Here is a 24,707-nt window from a genome sequence, read left to right on the forward strand (position 1 = left end):
AATACTATGTGCAATGAAAGCTATGCATAAATATTTATAAAATAATTTTATCTAAGTAGGCCAGTACCATTTAATATTTTTCAATAAATTCATACATAAAATATATACATTAGTGCCAAATGGAACATATATTTTGAAATCTGAACCCCTAGTAAAACTTAGGAATCTGGAGTAAAATTCAGGTATCTGCCAAAGGAAACTTCGGAGCAGTTGTCATTTGAAGAAAAGAAACGATGCTGGGTCTCTTATCTTCATGGACTGTTTTGCTTGTCAGATTTCTAACATCACTTCAGCTGAATTTTGTATTTGACTTCCAACTTCATGGCCATTTGACCTGCCAACTATTATTTTCTTTGAGGCTTTTAACACTCCACCCAAGTATTTTGCTTTCCAGAACAGTTGTGTCCGTTTCCTTTTCACTTCACCTTAACATCAGACGAGGTTTACAACATAGGCTTAATGTGCATCCTTTAAGGTTTCAGACAGACCCAGGGGCGTCGCAGTGATGACCTGAAGCTGATACCGCTCTGTAAAGTCAAGGCCCCCTGGAGGATCGCTCTTTGTGCCAGGATTTCCATTCAACCTGAGAGTCCCGGGGCTGGGGTCGGGCCCAGAGAGCCCGACTCTCCAGGGTTCCAGTCCCCTCCCCAGGCCGAACGTGCGGGCTGGGACCTTACGACCGGAAAACACCGCCCTTTCCTGTCGCCTACTCATTCCCCAGGCCGAAGACTCGAGGAGGAAGAGACGGAGACGGATTAAGAAAATTAATTAACCGGGTCCACGTTCGGCCTCCGGGCGAAGGGGCTGGGCGCGCAGCGGGCGCAGGTGCCGCCCAGGGCTTAATTTTACGCTCCCGGGCCAGCCGCTGCGCCACTTGCGCCCCGTCGCTCGTCCGGGGGCGGCCGCCACCCGCTTGCCCCAGCTTTAGGCAGATCTCTTTTAGGGACCCCGCGGGAGAGGAAACGCCTCCCCCTGGACTGGAAAAACCTGCAGCGTCGGCTGTTCGCTTGCCCCTGCTCAGCCAGCAGCCCCTGGCGTCTCCGGTGCGCCAAATCCACTCTCCGGGTTTTGGCGGCAGCTCCAAGGGGATCAGGCTGGAAACTGTCAGAACACGACCCTCCCCCCTCCCAACCGGGGCTTCGAGTGGCCCGGGGGCCCGAGGCCGGGCCGGGGCGGCGCGGTCAGGTGGCTTCTCTTCCCCGAGGGCCCCCCGCCCGCCGCGCCGGAGCCTTGCGGGCTAGATCGGATCGTTGGGACGAAGAGAGGTGGGCACACAAGGTTTAGTACAGGTGTCCGGGGTGCGGGCGGAGTCCCTTTGTCCTCGGGCACCCTGGAGCTAGCACCCCGGCTCCCTCTTCGAACCGAGCGTCCCGAGACCTTTCTTTGTGCCGAGGGAGCCGAACGCAGCTTCTCGCAGGGAAGCCGCATCCCTGGGGGTGGCGCTGGGGCGGTAACGATGAAAATCCATTGTCCTTTGGGTGCCCGCAGGCCGGGCCGCGGGTGAACCCGGTCCGCCCGCTCCGGGCCGGGGCTCAGGTACAGCGGCTACAAGGGTCTGCCTGCGGCCCCCGCCCTCCGCCCCGCCCTGGCCCGCCCCGCGCGCCGCCGGCCCCGCCCCGCGCCGCCCCGCCCCGCCCCGCCCTTCGCAGGTTCAGTCCCGGAGGGCGGCTACTGAGTGCTCAGTCTAGCTTGCACCTTCTCTCCCGGCTGCAGCCCGAGAGGGCGGGGAGCGCAGCGGTGGGGCCCGAGCTGGGGGCGAGTCCGGAGACCCCGGCCTTGGGCGCCTTCACGCCGTCTCGGAGCGCATAATGCTGTGAGCAGGCGCCTCGCCGGCCGACCCGGCTGGATCTGCGCGTGGCGGGCAGGGACTGCGTGCGCCTTCGGGAACTGCGGCGCCCGGCCCCGGGGTCAGCGGCTGGGATCCTTGGCGCCGCTGGTGAGTTGCTGCCTGCCCACGGCTCCTTCTCTGCGCGTGTGTATGTCCAAACCGGCGGCCGTGGCCGCTTCCGGCGTGCGCGGGGGGCTAGGCTTGGAAATGCACAGGGAGCGGGGATACCTAGGGCATCCCCTTCCAGCTGGTGTCCAACGGACCAAAGGGGACATAAAGCAAACTGGGAGGGGTGCGAGCGGCACGACCAGATCGCAGAGCTCCACCGTTTGTGCCCACCACTTTTCAGGGTGAGGCTGCGCGGCTACACTGCACCCTCCGAGCTATTGACAGCCATTCTGGGCGCGTACTGCATTTTTCCATCTGAGAACAAGCCGCACATGGCTACCGCTCCCCTCCCACCGTGGATTGGCATCAGGGCTGCACAGGGTGCACGGTGCAGATCTGAGGTGGCAATACCCGCTGGGTGCCCTCTCCACACTTGACGAGGGGCATTGTGCCTGGGTCTCCAACCTGCAGATCTGGCAGTCGATTTTTTTTTTTTTTTTGGACGGTGGTTTCTGAACAACCGAAGTGTTTTCAATATTTTTTTTCCCCTTTCTCCTTGAAACTAAGTGTCTTGACAAGTATCGGACATGTGAGGACGAATGGATCTGGCCATTTTTTCGTTATGGATTATTATACTCCATCCCCCTCTCGACTTCGGGAGGCATGTGTTTCATCTTATAAATAGAAAGTAGCATATTTTTTGGCAGGACCTCCTTTATACTGTACAGTCTGAGAGGTCAGTTTAAAAATAAATACGCACTTGAATGTTACATTACCGAGAGCCAGGCTGTGGCTGGGACAAGCTGCGTGGACAGCAGCATCAAAGCCGGGAGCGCAGCTGTGTTGAAAGGAGTAAAAGCCCCAGAGTGCAGCCCAAGCTGACAGTCAAGTAATTACATTTTGTTTAAAAAAAAAAAAAAGTGAGTGAATTAAAATGAGGGCGGGAATAGGAATGTCAGAAGGGTATTGCAACATGAATCTTTCCAGACCTGGTGTATTTGGGGGAGTCGCTGCTGATGCGTGCTAGGTGGTGGGGTGGGAGGTGCTGGGTAAGGGGAGGGAATTTATGAGTGTGTTAGGGAGACAAAGGTTTCCTCCCCACCCCCCAGCTCTTAGGCTTCACAGTAGTATCCTGGAGTTTCTTGGGGGTGCTGCCTTTAAAAAAGAACACAAATCAGGAAAGCAGCAGATTTGAATAGGAAAGCCTTTCTTGGGGACTTCCCAGGGAAGCACTCAGAGACAAAAGGCTCACCTAGAAGCCCTGATGATGCCCCAGGGGTATCCCTAAGGCAATTTAAAAGACTCCTATAACCTTCTAACTTCGAAAAGGTCTTTCATCTAACGACTAGGAAATGCAGCTTCTTTTCTGGACAGTTCCAGAGATTCTCTTTTTGATACCAGCTAAGATCTGTTATGAGCTCCTGTGACAGTTAAGAATAAGCTACACAGGTATGTTTTCAGATTAGATTGAAACACTCAGAGATAAGTTAGGGCAGTTGTGAAATGTTTGGCATTGTCACATGTGAAATTAATGATAAAGATTAATAGTCAAAGAACCAAGGAATGGTTGAGAGTTCTTCATTAAGTCTCCTAAAGAATGTAGGTTTCCCAAAAGGCATCACTCATTGAATAAAACACTCAGTACCAGCCTCTGGGCTCACAGGTAAGAACATTAGAGGAGAAATTTGGAAGCCTTTCTGGATCCATGGCAGTTCCTGTTTTCCAGTGGTTATCATCTGCAAGAGATTTACATTATGAATTCCATGATTGGAACATGGTGCTATGACTATGGCAGCAGCTACAGACATGAAATAAGATGAGCTCCCCCTTCCCTTAAGATCTGAGCAGTGAAATTGTTTTGTATCTCAGTGGAACATGTAAAGACAGCCAGAGTAATGAGTGTTGCACATTTTTTTGCTTTTTATTGTAAATTTAAACGTGGTGCAATATGAATAAATACAATGCCATAAAAATCATTGCAGAACTGTTTACATGAGCTGGTTTGTCCTACCTGCTATCCAGCTTTTCCTTTAAAGTGGTGTTTTATGTCCAACATGTTCACTAAAGCTGCCCTTTTTCCCTGCTAAAATTCGTGGTGTTCAACAGCATTGGGGATAAAGTTGTTTTAACCTACATCACCGAAAGACTTTTACCAGGCCATAAATTTTTCACAAGCTCTTTGCCCAGTAGCCATAACATTTATCCAGAGAGTGGACTTCCAATTCATAACCTGAAAAATCTCTAGGAAGACTGCTCTGATTTTTTTTTTTTTTAATTATGAAAATTCTTGCTTTCAGTCTGATTTTATTTAGGCCGGGCCTAATTTCTTTCTAACCAGAATCCTGTGTACCTGTTTATTCACTGATGGAATAAAAACTTAAATCTATTTTTTAAATGCAGTATGTTTGCTAGAGAGCAAGGACAGTATAGTCATTTGAAACTACTAGATTAAGCCAGCCACAAAATCTTTACCAAGCACCGAAGCCAAATAATTCTCCTAATATATCCCACTGTTCCGTGAATTTGTATGTCAAAGGTACTTCCTACATGGAGCCTGCCCTAAGTGCCAAGCCCTGTTCTTAGCCCTTTACCTTGAGTGACTCATTTATTTCTAATAATCACTCTATGAAGAAGGCACTGTTAATATCCCCATTTTACAGGTGTGGAAAGACCTCTTACATAATTTGTCCCAAATTACACAGTAAGGAACATACCTAAACGTGCATGTGCAGTTTAGCAACCCAGTATGTGCATGAATGATGGCTAATTTTCCACAAAGATCAGCATCTTCTGCTTAAGGAGATGGGGAAAAAACCCTGAGGTTAAGAGCCTCTGAGGCAGGCTGTCTGGGTTCGTATCTTGGCCCTGGCACTTAATACTTGTGTGACTTGGGGCAAATTACTTAGCCTGTGTACCTCAGTTTATCAGTTACAAAATGAAGATAATATTACTCTGAGGATTAAATGAGTTAAAAAAGAACACACTCAGAACAGGCCAGGTCCAGAGTAGACCCAATAAAAAGTTGATGCTTTCATTATTGCTTTTGTTGTTTCCCTAGGTGCTTAATACTAGTTGTCTCATTTAATATTCACAACTGCTCTTTGAGGTAGATAGTATTGTTCTTATTTTCCAGATGAGAACACAGGCTCAGAAAGGTTTAGTAACTTGGCCATGGTCACACAGCTAAGTAAGTAGCAGAATCAGGTTTGAACTCAGGTCTGTCTGACCTTATGCTAAATAAATACCCCACCCTCACCAACAGAGAGGAAGGCCAGGGAAGCTATTAAATCTGACTCTTTTAAGGGTTTTTGGCCTCTGACAGAGAACGCATTTCTCAGTACACTGTATCTCACAGTACCACCGCCCAAAGGAAGGTGACAGTAATTGCCAGCCTTTGGGAATACCACGTGAATTATTTTATTTATTGAAGATAGTTCAACTCACAAGTATGGCCAGGAGTCATCTGCAGTGGATCCAGCATCAAACTGCTAGCGGTAACCTGAGCAGTTTAATTTATACCATAAACAAAGAGATTTACTAGGAATATCAGGACCCAAACATGAAGTGGAGTGTAGCGTGTGGAACACATCCTTGCTTTGAAGTTCTAGAGGTCAGGGTGTTGCAGGGTCCAGTAACCGATCTGGATGGTCACCTCCTTGAGACTGGTGACCACATCCATGGTGCCTGGCCCTGCAGTCCCTGGCACTCGTGATGTTGCCCCAAGAGGAGCTAAAGCAAGATGCAGGAACCACGAGCAAGGCGTGCTGGAAGGTTCTGTCCTTGGCAGAAGTCGGGCCTCATTACAGTTCTAAGTTCTGCACATGCCCCAGACCCTGCCAGATAACCTTCTGGTGTGAAAGATAGAGCAAGGAGGCCTTTGAAACCTAGAGGGGTGCCCCGGATAACCCAAGGGGCCTGCCTGGCCTCCACGCCTTTGATACTGTGGTTTTGTGATGAGCTGTGGGAGGCTGCTCAGACTGAAGTAGGGGTTCTGGAAAGGATGTCTGGGCTTGAAATAACCCAAGTTGTCTCAAAACCAAGGGCAATAGCGTTAGGGCTGTTCACCTCTATTTGGAATATCCCCTTTTCCTGCCCCCATCCTTTCAAGGTTACAAACCAAAACAGCATCCCACAAACCAGAATAAATAATATCAGTAGCCAGATAGTTCTACAGCAACAGTCAGGTATGTTCTTTCCTTTAGAAAAAGATGCCTTCCTTGGCCTTAATGTACTTCTTGAGTGCCCGGATTCACCCAGTCTCATAGTGATGACTGAGTTCGACAGTACCTCTGGTGGAAGAGCAGTTTTTTAAATTAAAGCATACAGTTTTATAATACAAATCATATTGATATTAGAAAGTTTGCTATTTCTGAATAGCCAAGAAAACTGATGAGTTTAAGGGCTGATGGGTTCAAATTAGTATTTTCTTGATCAAGTCATGAATTAATAGTAGAATCCTTGAATCTCAAATTTAAAATTTTTTAAAACCTGGATTTTCAGTGGTTTGGGTTTTATTTGCATATTTGAGAAAGTCATCATTAACCTTCTAGCCTTTGATTCTTTGTTAAGAGTGTTACAGAGATCACACACCTGCAGTTAGCTAATACAGCACCACCTCATGTGAACTCTGAGACAGGAATAGCATCAGAAGAGGATTCTTTGGGAAACCAGTCTGATGAAGGTCCCTCCCTGCAGGACTTTTCAGAGCATTGAATGTCACTGGTACAGTGAATCTCCACACGGAGATAGTGTCTATCAAATCACTTTGCCCACAGAGCAGCTGCCAGGACTAGTCTAGCAAGAAACACTTTGGGAACCATCGAGCCAGAGGCAGACACCACCCGCTGTAGCCTGCCCTACAGAGCTGAAGGAACTCAAGAACCTTTCAGAGAACCACAGGGTGTACAGGGCCAGAGACACAGGAACACACTAGAAGATGCTAGCAAACACCCCGCCATTCTACTATTTGATAAAACTCATGCAGAATTAAGTGGAGACAATCACAGAGGGATTGGAGATCAGAAAACATAGGTTCTGGTCTTAGCTCTGACCCAGGTTGTGGAACTGTGACCTCTCGGGGTCTTATTCTCATCTCTAACATGAGGCTTTTGGTTCTAGATGATTTCAGATCATCTCTAGCTCTAGAATCCAGTGAGCCAGGATCAGTGACACCTATTAGCATAGCAGTCTTACTACTATACTAATATGTAAAACCCTGTGTTGAAAAACAGACCTAGTGCAAATCCGGGCAGGGCAGCCCAAGCCAGCGTGGAGGGCAGAGAACTTCAAAGTCAGGCCTCTATTTAGACAGCTTACACATTTGGGAATCCGTCATGTTCTGGTGACAACTTTAAGTTCATATTTGTAGACGCATCATGCCAATGATAGATGACTGTGTGTTTAGTTGAAAAAGACCCGTTCTGTTCAAATCCATTATAATCATTTAGGCTACACACAACTTTTTAAACAAGCAAAGGCATTTTTAGGTGAAATGTGGCTTTGCCATTTCAGAATATATGTGAATTCTTTCCCTTTTATTTTTTAAACTTTTTTTTTTTTTTTTTGGCCAAGGAGCAGTTCAGACACGTAACATTGATTTTTAACACAGCAGGAGATAGGGTTCTAAGCCCTTGACTGGCCAGCTATGTCACAAGGCGAATCCTTGCCCATCTCTGGGTAGGTTCTGTCTGTGAAGATGTCGATGGGGAAGGATTGGGGGTGCAGAGGAAGCCGGTGGAAGTTCTCCAAGCTCTCTCCTGGCTCTGAACAGCTGTGATTCTGTTTTTCTGTGTTTGTTTTTTTCTTGCATCTGAGGCGTTTTCCATAGTGTCTTGTACCTTCTCCTATTTTAACACTGATTGTGTTTAAATGATCATTTGTTGACCCTTGTGGCTGCCTAGACTACTGGCTCTTTTGAGAGTAGGGACTGAACCTAGTTTAGCTTGGCATTCATCTTTTTTACAATAGGACTTAATGAAAAAATGGGCACTCTAGTCCTACCTGTGTTATCTTCTCTTAGCATTGCTAAGCCAGAAATCCTTTTCAGTTACCCAAGCTTAAGTCTGACCATAGTAAAATTATTCCTTCCCAGGCTACCAAATGTTCAAATTCAAAAGGAGGTACCTCCAGTCCTTTGGTTTTGGTGATAATGATCATCCAAGGTACTCTGAAAATCAGGCCACCACCAGAACTTCCTCAAAGTCTTCTCGGCCGGGCTGTTGCAACCTCCACTGAGGCTTTCTCCTGCCCAGGTGTGACTGTGGTGGCTCGGTACCATGTGTCCACTTACAGCACAGACTGGGCAGTCCCGGTGCTGGAAGGATGAGGGTTGTTGTTTCCTAATGCTCACCTAGACCTCTCAGCCACGCCTGCATGAGCCATTCATCATTGGTGTGCTTACTGATCATTTGTCTCCATGCTGGGACGTAGGCTCTGTGAGCACATCATTGCTGTAGCCTCGGTTCCCAGAATAGTGCCTGGCACTCAGTAGGTCCTTATTAGATGTTTGTTGTTGAATGGACATTGTGGAAGGTGAATGACTAGCCAGGGACTGGATGAAGTCACATGGAAGGCTCTCTCCAAAGCCTGCTGCTCGCTGAATGACTCAGCTCAAGCCACATGTCCCACTGTGCACGGCATAGCACCAAACTGGAAACTCTTTTCCTGCTCTCAGATGACTTCAGAGTGAAATGTTTTCCAAACTAATGTTGATTTTTGGCCTTACATAAGTTTTAGAAGTTTACGCTCGTGGGTGGATTTTGTTCTGTATTCCTCTTAAGCCCTTAAGCTGTGGGCTCACCTGACAGGGCAGGTAGTGCCACTGCCGACATATCTCAGGGGCAGCATGGGGAGTAAAACAGTGACTTCTTCCCAATTCCAGTTTTTTCGCAGAATGAGGAATTATACAGTTGGCTGTCTGTATCCGTGGGTTCTGCATCTGCAGACTCAGCCAACAACAGATCAGAAACATTGGCGGGAAATAAAAGTTCCAAAAGCAAACCTGAATTTGCTGTACACTAGCAACTATTTCTACTTTGTATGTGTTGTCTCCTGCTAAGAAGACACCGTTACTATCTCCACTCTACAGATGAGCAAGCTGAGGCTTGCAGAGAAAGTCATTGGCATTGCTTTGTACCCTTAATTTAATATCAGGAAAGATGAGAAAAGATAATGAAAATTTTATAAGCTAGTAAAAAGTATTTTGATTCTAAGGATAGTCTTAACTTCATTACAAAGCATTATGTTTTTTTCTTAAAATTCCCTAGAAGCTAGAACCCTAACATCTGTTTTCTTTATTAAGTATAAATAAATCTCCAACACAAATCTATGATTCTGTTACCTGTCTGTGTGTACATGAAGCTTACATGCACATACTGGGGGCTGCTTACTTGAAATGAGGAACACAGACTAGCGGGTATCTCCCCAAACTCCTCTCCCAGTGCAGGAATGCTCTCCCTCCCCTCTGGAATTCCTACCACAGTCTCAGGCTCAGCTGGAAAACTTCCTTTGATGGGCCTTTCCCATTCTTTAAGCTGATTAACTCAAGTTGGTCAGACTTCTTCTTCCCGTCCAGCCCCACCTGGCCTCTCCTTGAACCTTAATCACACACCTAATTCTTTTCTTGGGATGGTACTGATTCCCTCTCACCTGACAGCTCACCAAATATTTAAAGAAAATAACTGTATGCCCTTAAATTTTTCTTCATCTGACCAATCATTGGCTGTAATTTTCCTAACTCAAAGGAGTTCTCAAGGCTGGAGGAATTGCCCTTGGAGATAAAGGATACATGTACATGTAAAGAAGTTAGCTCCATGTCCTGTTGACAGAATTATTCTCTAATTAAGCTGGAGGTAAGAATCCCAGTTGTTCACAGGGCAGACACAAACCATTTTAGCCCCATCTGCAATCATATATTGGTGACTGCCAGAGACATTTTAAGAAGAAAATGGATATGGTTATTTTGGCAGTTAGAATGGTTCCCCTCCTTAGCACTGTATTTCAGTAGATGTTCTGCTTTTTCATTTGGGATAAAGATGCTTTGTGCTTGCATAGCACTCTATGAAGATTTTCACACTCAGCTCTTGTAATCACCTGAGAGATAGACAGGTTTGGGGTGATTATCCCATTTACACAGGAGGTAACTGGCCCCCATATGGTCTGGAGTTGTAAAAGAATCCTATAGGGCTGGCTCAAAGTTTCACCCAGTTCTTTCCTCCCCTAGCCTAGAATAGCAGTGAGAGCTCTATCTACTGTTTTGCTTGCCCATGGGTTCATTCATTTAATAGGTGTTTTTTTTTTTTAAGTACTTGATCTGTGCTAGTTATACACTGATATTAAAACAATCTTTTTCTGTAGAATGTCCATTATACAGTTTCTTGCAAGTTCCCTTGTATATCTTGGGCTAAATAATCCAAGTTTCCCCTTAATCCATTTCCTTTTGAAAGGAGAGGTCAGGCGAGCAAGCTCATTGTTTCTCCTGGGCCTCATTCTTTAAGATTGGCTTAAATGTAACTAGTAAGTCTGCATTCCGGGAAGTGTATTGTCAGATCTTTCTAGAGTCTTGCCTGTCTCTCTAAGACTCTATTTGCACATGGCAGTCATGGATGGAAGTCTTTTCCCTTTGAAATAGCATGTCAACAAATATTTTTTGCCTTAATCTCAACAATCTGTATGAGCCTGTAGAATTACTGTGGCTCACATTGATAAGCTGTTAAATTCTTACCCTGCACAGATAGAGAAAGGAAAAGAAAGAAACCCTTTGCCACAAGAAAATAGATGACAGCTCCTTGCTACATGATTTTTTTAGATTTATTTTATTTTCCTGTAGGAGTCACAGAAAGACTCAGATTGCATTTTCAGCAGGGCGGGCAGGGTTGAAGTGGAAAGATGGCAAGGCAATCTCAAACTTTCTCATTTGTTCATTTAACAAACGTTTGTTCAGTACCAGCCGTGAATTAAATATAGTCTGGCCCCAAGAGAAGGCAGCCTAGTGGAGGAGACATTAGTAATTGCAGTATAGTGTGAGAGCTGGTGGGTTTGAGGTATAAAACGGTAGTACAGGCCTTGAGAACCGGCTGGACGTGTAGCTGCAGGGTTGGGCGAGACCCTGATCGCTAAAGTGGGCCTCACAGGCTATCGTATCTCCAGGCTGTAAGGGTGGGCCTGCCACTCAGGGTTAAGGGAGCATTCTAGATGGTGCATTCTGATAGAGATTGGAACATAAAGTGGAAGGAGATGAGGCTGAAGGCAAGGAGACAGGTGGGAAGGCAAATGCCCTTGTGCAAGGGATCGTGAAAGCTACAAGTGAGGCTGGGGCATGAGGCAGTAGGATGGACAAGAGGAGACAAATAACAGGACTTGATGTGGAGAATGAGGCAGGGCGAGGAGTCGGGGGCGACAACTGGGTTTTGGATTTGGGTGACTTCCTGCCATTTACCGAGAGGGAAAAGTACAGGAGGCCTATGCTGAGGAGCTGGCAAGAGGAGGAAAGATGGCAGATTCCATCAGGGATAAGTTGAACGGGAAGTACCTGAAGGAAGCAACAGAGAAAGGTCTGAAAGACTAGGGAAGAAAAGTCCAGCGCTTCTTTTCTGTGAAGGACCAGTGTTTTTTAGTGTTTTGTTTCTTTGTTTCAATTTCCAATGGATTGTATAGGATACCTGGCACAATGAGTAGCTGCTTGGACCACACCCAGTTTCCATGCAGACCTGAACATACACAGCTCCCAAACTTGCCAAGAGTCTGACCAATGAGAAAAATCCACAGATCCGCATGCTTGGTTATGTCATAAAGTTTCTAGAAGCTTACTTTCAATTTCTTTCCTTATCTCATCATGGACTGGCCTAGTCCACAGATCCACTTTGAGCAGCACTGGTCTAGACTAAGGTATATACGGGCTGAAGACACGGATTTGGAAGTTAACATTAGAGGTAGTTGAGGCCAAGGACAGGGGTGTGATTGCTGGGAGATTGTTGAGGGCTGGGCCATGGACAACCACCATCCAACCCCCCGTGAAAATGCCAACGTCTAAGGCAGGGGTTCAAACTTTTCCCGTAAAGCGTCAGTTTAGTGTTTTAGGTTTCGATGGCCACATACAGCCTGTCACAGCGACTCAACTCTGACCTTGTCATTTGAAAGCAGCTCTACCAGGGTTTCCAGCCCTCAGCACTACAGGGAACGGGGGCCGGAAAATTCTTTGCTGTGGGGGCAGTGTCCTGTGCGTCGTAGAATGTTCATTTAGCCGTGCCTCTGACCTCTGTCTACTAGATGCCAGTAGATGCCACCACCCCCAGCCGTGAGAATCAAAAATATGTCTAGACATTGCCAAATGTCACCGGCAGGGGTGGGGGTGGGGGATGGGACAGAATCACCCTCAGCTGAGAACTACTGAGCTGAAGGTAGTACATAAAAAAATGAGCACTGGTGTGTTCCAATAAAACTTTATTTACAAAAACAGACACGGGATTGGATTTGACCCACCTACCATAATTTGCAGACCCTTGATCTAAGGGATGGGCATAGGGAAAACTAAAAGGGCTTATTCAATAAAATTTAAGGGCCTCTTGTGTTTGCAGCCCAAGAGGAGGCTCTGTAAGTGATCCAGCGTCAAGAAGAGACTGTTAACAACAGCGGCTCCTTTTTTATAGCAACTTTGCCTACCTTATTCTTACTGAGCTTATTACCTACCAGAAGATATCAGACACAAAATCACAAAATCAGAGAACAGGAAAGAAAACAAATATAAGCTCTTTAGGAGCCCTAAGAAAACCTCCAAGCAAGGCAGTAATGAGCCTGGATTGCGTGAGGTGAGTTTGAGAATTTCTCCAGGAAGGAAGTGACTGAAGCAGGTCTTGGAGGATGTTATGAACAGTGGTTGATGGTAAAGAGGTGGGAGGACAATTCACGTAAGGAACACAGGTTTCTTAGTTTCAGAAAGTCAGGAGGGAAGTCATGTGTCAATAGCAAGGGAAGGGAGCCATTGTCCCAGCGAAAGCCTTGTGGGTGTACAAGGCGCCCCGATGCATGGCCACGATGCATGTGTTTCCTCTGGGAAAATAATTAACAGCACTTAACGCTTTTTTCTAAGAACAGGATTTTTTTTTTTTTCTCCTTGAGACTCAGGGGCTTTTATTTCCTCAAAATTTTAATCTCTTAGCTTTTATTTCACATGAAGTCAAATCCCTTTTGAGATTCTTTGACAAGGGCAAAAATACTGAAAATTCCTAGTGAGTTGGAGAGGCTGGTATATGGGACCATTTTATTCATTCTTAGTTAATGACAAGGTCAAGTTATCATCTCTGCCTCTCATTGATGTTGAGATCATAGTGTATCATTTCCTCTTGGTGCTGTCAGATTTCAGGACAGATAGCCTGGAATAGACATTCCCATTCTCAACCCACTTCCACGGCAGTCGTCACGTTAGTTATCAAATCAGTGGTTAAAAGCACAGACTCTGGAGTCCAGCCATAGCTGAAATCCTGGCTCCTCCATGTTTTGGCTGATGGGTCTAAGACATGGGCTTAATCTAAGACTGGTTCCCAAGAGGTGTGTTCTAATACTCACCTGTCTGGCCCACAGCATGCACTCTAGCCATCGCTATTCACATATGTAAATTCTTTAGAGAACTCGGCATTTCAAATTTGCTACTTTCTAGAGGCATCCCTTGTAGACTTGGACTGGGGGATGGTTCCTGAGAGCGAAGCAACTCCTCTCTCATGATGGAAGGTCTAGCAGGGGTTAGGGATTTAAATAACACTTCTTAATTTGTTCACTGTGTGCCACGTGTTGTGGTTGACAAGAAAGATAAATAAGACCCAGCTCATACTCACAGAAAAGCTCTCAGCCTAGTCAGAAGGGATATTCATTCATGCATTCAACAAATATTTGTGTACAGATATTTATGTACAAATAACATAGGGGGGTTTGCCATGGAAGTAGGTAGAGAATGCACTGGCCACTGCCAGGTTCCAAACATACCCAGTGTTGGTGTGATGCAGAGGAGCCAAGTTCCAGCCCATGCAACGAGTGTGGATGATTGTCAACGGCCCTAGCAGGATGGGAGGATGGCGTGGAAATCCCTATCTGTCCCTTCATCCTGTTAGGGAAGTAAGAGTAGTCAAGAGACCTAAATTAGATGTGCTCTGAAGACAAAGGATGAAGAACACCATACCATATGTAGTATGAGTCAAGTGACCATAGTCTGAATTTCTGGACACCTGTCAAACCTGTTTGGATCATTTGATATTCCTATTGCCATAGTTGGAGTTTTCATAGAATAGTTACTGACTTAAATATTAGGGGGTTTTTTCTTTTTATTTTTTTGGTGAGCAACTAAGCAACTTTACAAGTTATTTGATTTGAGCTGAGTTTTCAGATTTGAGCCAATTCCCGGCTGAATGTTGCTGACAGCTTCAGGGTGAGATTCTCATCCTGTATTGATATTGTCCTTGCAGCTTCACAAACCAAGTCAGATCCATTAGTTCTAGAAGCATGGGAGCAGTTCACAGGAATGGTCTTATTTGATTCATATCCACCAGCTAGAGCATCTGCCTTGGTCCTTCTGCCCAGCCCTGAGGCTGAGTCCCTTGTAAAACTTGTCATGGTAAATGAGCCAGGCCCTTCTCCTGCCTCGTTATAACTGCCAGGGCTCCACATCCGTCTGGAGTCCTCCTCAATAACTCATTTTAATAGGGAGAAAGGTCGAAATGGCCTCTCTTCAAAAGTGCAGGGTTGGTACTTTGAGGTGGATGTTCTGTCTTCCAATTTTGCTTCTAAAAACCCTTTCAAACAGTACAATTAGATCCTATAAATGTGAGGAGTGTATGCACATTAGCAGTGAGTCTCCCATATGGCATTTGTGGGTCTCTATATAATCAGGGTTGTAGAAGAAAAATAAATACAAGCTGTAGCTGAATCATAAACGAGAAGTCCATTTATAAATAATTGAGGGTTGAGATGTAGCATAGACTTTCTGAGTGGGTCTATAAAATAGTCTGCTCAGTCTGGCTATAAGTTCATTTGCAATGACAGCCAGGCGGCTGGGAACTAAACTAATGGCGTTTTATAGCCTTGCAGCATATAGCTATGTCCTCAGTTCAGATAATATGGGGAGAGGATAAGAATCTAAAAATAGAAAAGGCATCTTTTTATCTTCTCGTGGGTGGAGTAAAACAGACTAAAAATATGAAAAGCATCCCTTCAGGATGCCATTTACCAGGGTATTCTCTGGTTACATTTATTTCTGTCTTAGATTTTCATGTAAGTTCAATGTTGAATCTCTAGTAGTATGATTTTTTTTTTCTCCTTGAATTTTAAAATTCTTTGATCCAGAGACGCACTCCTACAGAGGTTTGCAAAAGGATTGGCATGATTGCCCTCATCGTCATAATATTTTAGTATTTCTGATACAGAAGGTTGTCTGGTCATCCCTATGTTAGTAATAACTGCTGTCTTCAAATGGAAAGTCTGCTAGGAAAAGTCTGTGAGTGTGTTTTATGGGTGAGTGTGATGTGGAGCCATAAGGAAATGAGCAGTGATAGTTTTCCCCTGTGGGAGGCTCAGAATGAATAGGGACGAGACCCCACCCACTGTGCACATCTCAGACGCTCAGAGGCAAGGCCGCTGCCCGGTGACATCCTCCGTGCATGCCCGGTACACTGCCCCCTTCCCACAGCAACCCATTCCATCTTGCCAGAACCCTGGGTTCTCCCTTAGAGGATCCAAAAGCTGTTTCCCTGTAGCTTCTGCTTTTGTAGCCCTAGGGCCTCTCGTACTGAACGAGTTAATCCCTTTTCCATCGCAGTTCAGTGAATCCTTCAGATCCCTAAAGATTCATTTTCCCTCAGTATTTGAGTTTTCTTTAAGCTGCTCCACCTCACCTTCTCACATGTCCTGACGGAGTCCCTTCGTCTCCCTGTTGGACTCCTGGGAACCTGTAGGAACATGTTCCAGGTCACCTTTATCCCTTTAAAGTGTGAAGCCCAGGGTGAAATACACTTTTCCAGGGCTCATCGCAGTGGAATTGTCTCCCCTATGCTGGCAACGGAGAGCAATACCCCAAAGATAGTTGTGGGTGTAAGGGGTGGCGGGTTCTTGGCCATGCTACCGTCCTTCCCTGGGACTGTTGCCTCAGGAACATAGGAGGAATAACCAAGTATTTTTGCTTGGGGCCCAGATGGTGCAGCGGTGCTGCATCTGGGTGCTAGGAAGAAGGGCATGCTGATTCAACACTGAGACAAAGCGAAAAGTGATCGGAAGTTAGGGGGTCTTGGAAGGATGTGACAACTAAGCAAGAAAGGGGAAGTCCAGTGCAGACTCACTTCCTGCAAGTTGAAGAAAGGAAAAGGCCCACAGGTCCCCCAGGACAGCCACACGCACACATGCCTCCCCCCACCTGCCCTGTTTTTATGCATGCGTGTTTTAGATTAACATTGCAACCTATTGTGCAGGATGCAAGAAATTTTTTATCCTCTCTGTCCCCTAAGAATTAATCTAAAAACAATTAGTAGACAAACCAAACATTCCTTTCTTAAAATAAATGGAATTTTAAAAAATCTCAACCCCTTTGTTCTTTTCAGAGCCCAGTGAGTTGCCAGTACTGTCAACTCTGGTCATCCAGGGACTGATTTTTCAGTGTGTGACTTTTTCATACCCCTTTGCTTTTCTCCCCCACCTCCTGGCTGCTGCCCTGTTTTGGTCTTTTCAGCATCATTCTCTTTACCAAAAGGATGATAAGGAAATGAAGGGAAGGGTGGCCACTTCAGTTTTTTTCTTCATTGAATTATTATTGCTGTGTTGATTTCTCTTGTTAACACTGTCACGTATGCTTAAATCAGTCACATGTAAGAAACTGGAATTGTCTAGCCTGGTACAGGAATGACCACCTGACACTGCCTTTCTTATCAAAACCATGCCTTCAACTTCCTCCTGAGTCCTTTTGTGTCTTGGAACCCTTGAGCTTCTCACAAGTTCCTGTGAGTGGGGGTCTGTGCCTTTGCACCTGGACTTCTCGCCCACACATCTGCCGGACATCCTCTCTAACCTTGATAGACGGTGACAGGCGACTTACTGGGGAGTTGAACCCTTCTGTTGGCCAATCTCTCCTCTCCGGTGCCCAGGAGCTGGAACCTTTGTTTTCAGAGGAATCTGTAATTTCCAAGATGAATATTACCTCAAATGTCATCTAAGTGGGGGAAGAGGAGCAAACAGTGATCTAAGAACTTCCGGAGAAAGGGATTAGCAATCTTGGAGAGTTCAGATTTCAGGGTCAAGGGCAGGGTTTTGAGAAAGGTCTACACATAGGATGGTTTCTTTTTCTCTCTCTTTTTCTTTCTTTCCTTCCTTTCTCCCTCCAGTCCTTCATCCCTTCCTCCCTTTCTTCCTTCCTCTCTTTCAAAGACGGTGGGAGTGGAGGAATGATGGCAATGTAGGAAAGCTGGAGAGCAGGAGAGTCCCAAGTGTGGAGAGTTATTGACTGGTGGTAGAGTCCTGACCGATACGCAAAGGCTGGAAATGCTCTGCATTTGGATCATGGAACACCCAGGAGGGCTGGCTCTCCAGTTCTAGTCAGGCCTGTAAGCCCTTCTGGTTTAGCTCTTCCTGTCTTCTTCTCCCGCTTCCTCCTCCTGGGTGTCCACCTGACTCAGGCTCTCCCTCTGATTCATCCCTTGCTCTGTCTGCTACCACGTGCGTCAGCCACCAGCAGCCTCCAGGAGCCCAAGTCTCCTTTTCAGAAAATGGTGAGGAGGGACGGGATTTCGTGTTGTGGCCTTTAGGACCATTCCACCATAAAATGCTCATCTGCGTCACCACCACCTCTCAGAGAAGGAGCTATACCCCTCAGCCCCAGCACCTCCACCTGCCTGTGCTTCCCTCCACATGGGTACCCTGCCACCCACACTTTCCCCAGCATCCTGGGTCTCTTCCCTCTTCTCATTTCCTTCTGACGAAAAACCTTCTCTTCTGAGACCTTTTCCATCCTACAAATACAGACTGGTGGAGCCTCTTCGGTGAAGTCCTGATCACCACAGAAAGGAATGATCTGTCCCTTTGACAAGCTCAGGTGAGATGAGGCTCAGCCCTCTCGTGAGGCCTTCCGCCTTAGATTTTGGCTTTTGAACCCACTTTCCCGTAGTAATGTTTGCATTATGATCAGTGACTCATGGGTTTGGTATACTTTTTAGGACCTATGTATAAAATTGTCTCTGCAGGAAAGTGCAATCTGAGCCCGAAACAACCCTCGTACTTATTTTTTTTAAATAGCTAATTCATTCATGTGGTTCCGAAATCCAAAATCATGAAAGGATGTACAGTGAAAAGTTTCTCTTCCACCCTTATCCCCTTCCATCTACTTCCTCTCCCCGTGGGCACCTCACCATTATTTCCTGTGTATGCTTCCAGAGAAAGCTAATCTACATACAAGCCAGTACAGATGTTATCTACACACTTTTGCACCTCTCTTTTTTTTCCTTTGAAGATATACGTCTTTGAAGCTCTTTCTATATCAGCATATAAAGAGCTGCTTCAATCCTTTTCTAGGCCTGTGTAATATTCATTTGTACAGATGCACCTTAATTTGTATAACCAGTCCTCTAAAGGTGGACAGTTAGGTTGTTTCCAAATTTTTTTTTTTGGCCGTACCACGTAGCTTGTGGAATCTTAGTTCCCCGACCAGGGATTGAACCCAGGCCCCCAGCAGTGAAAGCTCCATGTCCTAACCACTGGACCACCAGGGAATTCTCAGTTGTTTCCAACTCTTGGCTGTTATAAACTATGCTGGACTGACAACACTGTATATGTATTATTTCCTTATTTCCCGTATACGTAAATTGGATAAATCTCTGTTAAGTGGAATTCCGGGGCCTGAGGGATGTGATTTGTAGTTTTCATAGATACTGCCTTCCACGGAGGTTGGACCTGTGCATGCTTTCCCCACCCTTATCAGCCCATCGTGTTGTCACATATTTGTATCTTAAAGAGGCTTTGGAAGGAACCCCCTTCATCATTTGGGAACTGACTGACTTCCCAAGGAGTGTGCTCCTTAAATGGCAAGACCCCAATGTCTGAAGCCCACGCCCAGCCACTTGGCTTCGTGCCTAGTAGCCGTGCGGCCTTGGCAAAGCCTGTGCCTCGATGCTTCGTCAGTAAAATGGGGGTGTTAACGTGGGTTCTTGTGAGTGAGCTAGAACACACCGAAGGCTGGAACAGTGCCTAGCACATAGAGACGTTCTCAATAAACATTTCTTGTCATATGACATGTTGGTGGTTCCCAGGAGATGCACACATACCCTCTCCAGGACCAGGCACTTTGTTCCCAGTGAAGAAACCGCCCTGCAGTTTCCTGCTTTAGCAACAGCAGAAAAGTTGTTGAGCAGTCAGCCTGGGGCATGGCTGTCCACTGACTGATAAGCCAAGGAGCCCAGAACATTCAGAAAGCAGAAAGGAGGGGAGGAAGCAGTCAGGGTAAAGTCAGGGTATTGGATTGTTTCTCCCAGGATCAAGCATGGTTGCCCCTGAGCTGGAGGAGGAAGGATAACAGATAAGATAGATGGATGGGTCAGAGCTCTCAGATATTTCACCAGCACCATGTCACAAACATCAACTTGTCTAAAGTTGTAAAACTGACATTTTTGCACCTAATTCCTGTTTTGTGTTTTTTTTCCTTAAACTTCCAATGAATTGGAGGGCTCTTAGCCCTGGCACACAATAGAAATTCAATACAAATTACTGTTTCCAAAGTCCTAGAAGCCTCCATCCCTGTCATGCAGTAAATACTATGTAAATATTTGTAGAAAGAAAGAAAAATGCCTTTTAAGGTATCTCCCTTCTTTTCCCACTCTTGAGAATCTACTGCCTACAGCTTATCTAGCCTCTGCTCACCAACCCTTTTCTTACTTTTTTCTTTGTTTTTTTGTTGCTTGTCTCCCACCTTTGCATCCACTCCACTGACATAAAACCCAGCTTCTACCAGGTCGAGCAAGCCTCTGCCGAGGGGCCTGCAGGGCCCGTGGCCATGGCTGTGGCCAGGCGGGGACTGAGGACTGGGCCTTCCAAGTGAAGCAGGCATCCCCTCTACCTTTTCTCCTCACTGTTGCTCCCCAATATCCCCAGTCGCTGTACAGGTAAAGGGTGAATGTGAGTGACCCAGTCAGAGGAGCAGAGAAGCACTCTGGCTGCGTCTTCGTGCTATTTTTGTTTTTCTAAAGAATCTGAAATGAATGCCATGCCTTGGTTCTGGCCTTGCATAACCCTGGCTCCACCAGCTGACCACATGCAGCCCTCGCATGCCTTGGAGTTGCAGTGGACACGCTGTATCTTTCCATGGCAGCTGCCCTCCTGGCCTTGTGTGCTGAGGACACGGCTCCAGTGGGCAGCTGTTCTTCGGGGCTGCCCCCCACCTTCTGCAGGCCCAGCGCCCTAGCTGCTTCTGCAGGCGGTCATCATACTGTGCCTAGAGGGGCAGGGAGGCGACACAAGGCACCCTGGGTGGCAGGGGCCCTGGGCTGTTGTGCACTTAGAGGGGAAGGACATTGATGTTTCAGCAGGATGACCCAGGGCTTCCATTTCTGTTACTATTACAAGACCCAAATTAGAGTTAAAACGATGAGAATGTCAGACTCATAAGCATGTCTTCCCAGGCTAGGGTTCCCCATCTACTCACTTGGTATCAAGCGTCTCTTTTAGTAACATGGTATCTCTGTGCCTTCCTAATCTGAAGTGGGGAGGCCGACCCACCAGGCACCTTCGGGGAGTGTGTGGTCTTATCTGGCAGCTTCCAGGGTAGCCTGCTCTGGGTGCAAACCCTCAGGCCACCTTGGCCTCCTTCCCACTCCCAGAGCCAGGGTAGGGTGGTCTCTCCAGCTCATCCTTCTCTGCCTTCTCAGGCCTGGGCGCCCGCACACTTCCCAAGCAGAGCCACTTGTTACCTGGCTGGAGCATAGTCCTCGCCATCTGCCACAGGCAAATGAATTTAAAACTCTTGCTGAAAGGAAAGAAATATGGGGCAGATGTAGACGGCCTCCAGCTGCTACAAAGCAAATGTGGCTCTCAAGCCACCATCTAACCCAGCCCTCGGAATATTTACTTATTTATTTGCTCTGCGGCCAGGGGGAGGAGAGCCCAAAATGGGAGAGGTCACAGCAGAGCCATTTTAGGAATTCCCACAGTGGCGAAGGTTTTAGCTTCTCCATGTCAGCTGATGTGACTGAAGAGTTGGAGGATTATTTTCAAGAGATGAAGAGGTTCTCATCTGTAAGATGAGAGCCCCAAACCTTCTTGTAGCCCATCACTTCTAATTGTGTCCTATAGCATGTGCAGGGAGAGTGTGTTAGCTTTCTACGCGGGTAACAAATTACAAACGTAGTGGCTTTCAGCCCTACCTGTGTTCTGTCTCACAGTATCTGCAGGTCAGAGGTCCAGGCAGGGCTTAGATGCACAGTCGCATCAGGCTGTAAACCAGGGGTCAGAGTTATGGTCTCATCGGAGGCTCAACTGGGAAAAGATCCACTTCCAGGTTCCCCCAGGCTGCTGGCAGAATTCATTTCCATATGCCCTCTCTCGGTGGCTTACTTTTTCAAAACCAGTAAAGGGAGCCTCCCTCCAGTCTGCTAAGACGGAATCTTTTATAATGTAACCTAATCAGGGCTGTGACATCCCATCACCTTGCTTAGAAGCAACTCGCAGGTTCCGCCCACAAAGGCATTAACACCAGGCGGCCACTTACTCAGAACCCTGCCTACCACAGGGAAGGGATACAAGCTTATCAGTAAATGTTTCAAAAGTATTCTCAAGTGAAGACCCAACCTATTATGTATGATCACACTTTTTTCTTGGAAAAAGAAGCAGTTTTGTTCTTTTCCTTCCATTTCAGAATGTTGCCAAATCCTGAATTTTTTTTTTTGCTTTTCACAATCTTTTTTAATTTTTATTTTATATTGGAGTATAGTTGATTAACAGTGTTGTGTTAGGTTCAGGTGTACAGCAAAGTGATTCAGTTATACATATATATGTATCTATTCTTTTTCAAATTCTTTTCCCATTTAGGTTAAAATCCTGAAATTTTTGACAGCCCCGTTCTCTCTGCCACAACTTGATTCCAGCTCCAACTTCCATAATGGCTTTATGTTACTGAGAAAGGGTGTTCCTTTTTTTTGACTTCCGAATCTCAGTTTTCTCAACTGTAAGAACGCATTTTCACTGAGATTTTGTTGGACACTAGCTTCACTGTCACTTAGTAAATGATATTTCCAGCTCCTTTCCGTATAGGACTTCATTGTTTTGCATTAATTTTCTTTATATAAAGAAGTCAATCAACAACAAAATATTCTTCGTCTTGCTAGTGTGAACGCCAAAGCAAGAGAGAAAATATATTTTAAAACAAATTCAGTTGTGTCTAAGGAGCTGAAATCACTCTGCTCATGTGCTGAGAGCAGTTCTTATAACAGAGGAAAAGGACTAAAATCTCAGACGTATCCAGAAAATTGTGTCCATGACCATGTTTAAAAAGTGCTGATGTCATACGTTTGGGTTTTTTAATCTTTCTCTCCCTTTTTTCTTTTTTCCCCTGAAGTAAGACTAAGATTAGTGGACCCTTGTTAAGATCAAAGTTTTTATCCTGCTTAATGGAGAGAAACAAAACAAAGTTTGGCTTCAGATGGGAACTGGTCCTGCCATTATTTACAGGCTCTTGAAAAAGTGAGAAAGTGTAAAAGTCAGGCCCAAGTGATCCCTGAAGGGTCAGCTAATTATAACCTGCTTTGGTTTCTCTTCCAGGTTTCTCCATGCTGTGGAAGGGACTGGCGGATGTAACCAGCTCTCCAGAAAGCCCTGCTTGGCTGTAAGTCCAGGAAGGCCTCTTAGACCTCCATCTCGTTTCAGAGCCACTTGTGAAGCTACTTGAGAAAAATGATGTGACAGTTCCTACCAAAAAGGATACTGGGAAACATATAACATCTGTGAAGAAAGTCGCCCTTTTTCCCTTTTGCAAAATCGACATCCTCAAACTCCAAAATGCCAGCCAAGACCCCAATTTACCTGAAAGCTGCCAATAACAAGAAAGGAAAGAAATTTAAACTGAGGGACATCTTGTCTCCGGATATGATCAGCCCTCCCCTTGGAGACTTCCGCCACACCATTCACATCGGCAAAGAGGGCCAGCACGACGTCTTTGGAGACATTTCCTTTCTTCAAGGCAACTATGAGCTTCTACCTGGAAACCAGGAGAAAGCACGCATGGGCCAGTTCCCTGGGCATAACGAGTTCTTCCGGGCCAACAGTACCTCCGACTCCATGTTCACAGAAACGCCCTCCCCGGTGCTCAAAAACGCCATCTCCCTCCCAACCATCGGAGGGTCCCAAGCACTCATGTTGCCCTTGTTGTCCCCGGTGACATTCAGTTCCAAACAGGAGTCCTTAGGGGCGGGAAAGCTGCCCCGGCTTAGCTGTGAGCCGGTCATGGAGGAGAAGGCTCCGGAGGAAAGCGGCCTGTTGGAGAACGGGACGGTCCACCAGGGGGACGTCTCGTGGGGGTCCAGCGGGTCCGCATCCCAGTCCAGCCAGGGCAGGGGCAGCCACTCCTCCAGCCTCTCCGAACAGTATCCCGACTGGGCGGCCGAGGACATGTTTGACCATTCCGCCCCGTGCGAGCTCGTCAAGGAAAAGACTAAATCAGAGGAGTCCCTCTCTGATCTCACGGGTTCCCTCCTCTCCCTGCAGCTCGATCTTGGGCCCTCATTTCTGGATGAGGTGCTGAATGTCATGGATAAAAATAAGTAACAGGACACCGCCGGCTCTTTTCCTTTGGGGTAAAAGGTATCAAAAAACAGAACAAAACAAAACTAACCACAAAGAGAAGAGCTTCGCTGGCTATACTTGCTGTCATGTGATGGGTTTTCTAAAATAACTTTCCTACAAAATATTTTTTTACCTGGTATGCCCTGTTTGCAAAAACAGTGAAAAACAAAAAAACCTATCCTGGCAAACAGAGGAAGTGAGTCAGAACCCATTTTCGGCGGGCATTGCTGATGTACAGCTCACATTTTTTGTTTTCAGACACATAAGAAATCTGGCTTGGCCAGGACTGGCACTACTTATGAAGGGCTGTGCCAGTCACATTAAGGACCTTTACAGTACTCTGGCATTTTCTGAGCAAGAGGAAGTCAAAATTTATTTAACACCCACACCTTTTTTCTAGACTCTTTTCTATATTATATCGTTTGGGCTCACCATAGCAAATTCTTCAGTGTTAAAACTTTTCTCTGTTTTCACATTTGAACAACTTTATGGGTTTCGGGGATTTGCTTGTAGCTCTTATATATCCCTATATATTATATCTATATTGCGAAATTTTGACTGTCAGCTACATGTTGGTAAGACACAAGCAAAGTATTACTGTAACTAAGTTATTTTTAAAGTTAAAATATATTTTTATGTGCCTTTGGCTCTTTATTGCAGAGTCTACATTTTATAGGTACTACATCAAATATGGTCATTTGACTTTCCATTGGGATTCCATTCTAAGCTGTGTATGTGTATGTTTGGAAAAATGTATTCATACTTAGCTTTACTTTCTTTTTCTTCATCTGTTATCATACTTTTCACAGCAGCCAACAATGGATTGTAAAGTGTAAAGGCACAGGTTACTCACAATGCTTCTGCAGAGACTGTGGGCTACACCACATAATGTTATTTGGAAATATGGGTATTTTAGTACAGTACATACTTGCATTACATAGGTACTTCATACAACACAATAAAGAGTAAATGTTAAAATCAA

The 24,707-nt window shown here is 45.9% G+C and overlaps 1 protein-coding gene across 2 annotated transcripts; it reads left to right on the forward strand.

Annotated features, from left to right (window-relative positions):
• Positions 1 to 1,244: 1,244 nt before the first annotated feature.
• CDC42EP3 (CDC42 effector protein 3) lies at positions 1,245 to 24,707 on the forward strand. Of its 2 annotated transcripts, none has more exons than XM_007167152.3 (2): positions 1,245 to 1,265; positions 22,706 to 24,707. In XM_007167152.3, exon 2 carries the CDS (start codon positions 22,943 to 22,945, stop codon positions 23,705 to 23,707), a length of 765 nt encoding a protein of 254 aa, XP_007167214.1. In that variant the 5' UTR covers positions 1,245 to 1,265; positions 22,706 to 22,942; the 3' UTR covers positions 23,708 to 24,707. The 2 variants fall into 2 exon arrangements, with proteins under 2 accessions (XP_007167214.1, XP_007167213.1); XM_007167151.3 differs by lacking the exon at positions 1,245 to 1,265 and adding an exon at positions 1,640 to 1,936.

Source organism: Balaenoptera acutorostrata, chromosome 12, assembly GCF_949987535.1.
Source record: "Balaenoptera acutorostrata chromosome 12, mBalAcu1.1, whole genome shotgun sequence".
Classification (NCBI taxonomy): domain Eukaryota; kingdom Metazoa; phylum Chordata; class Mammalia; order Artiodactyla; family Balaenopteridae; genus Balaenoptera; species Balaenoptera acutorostrata.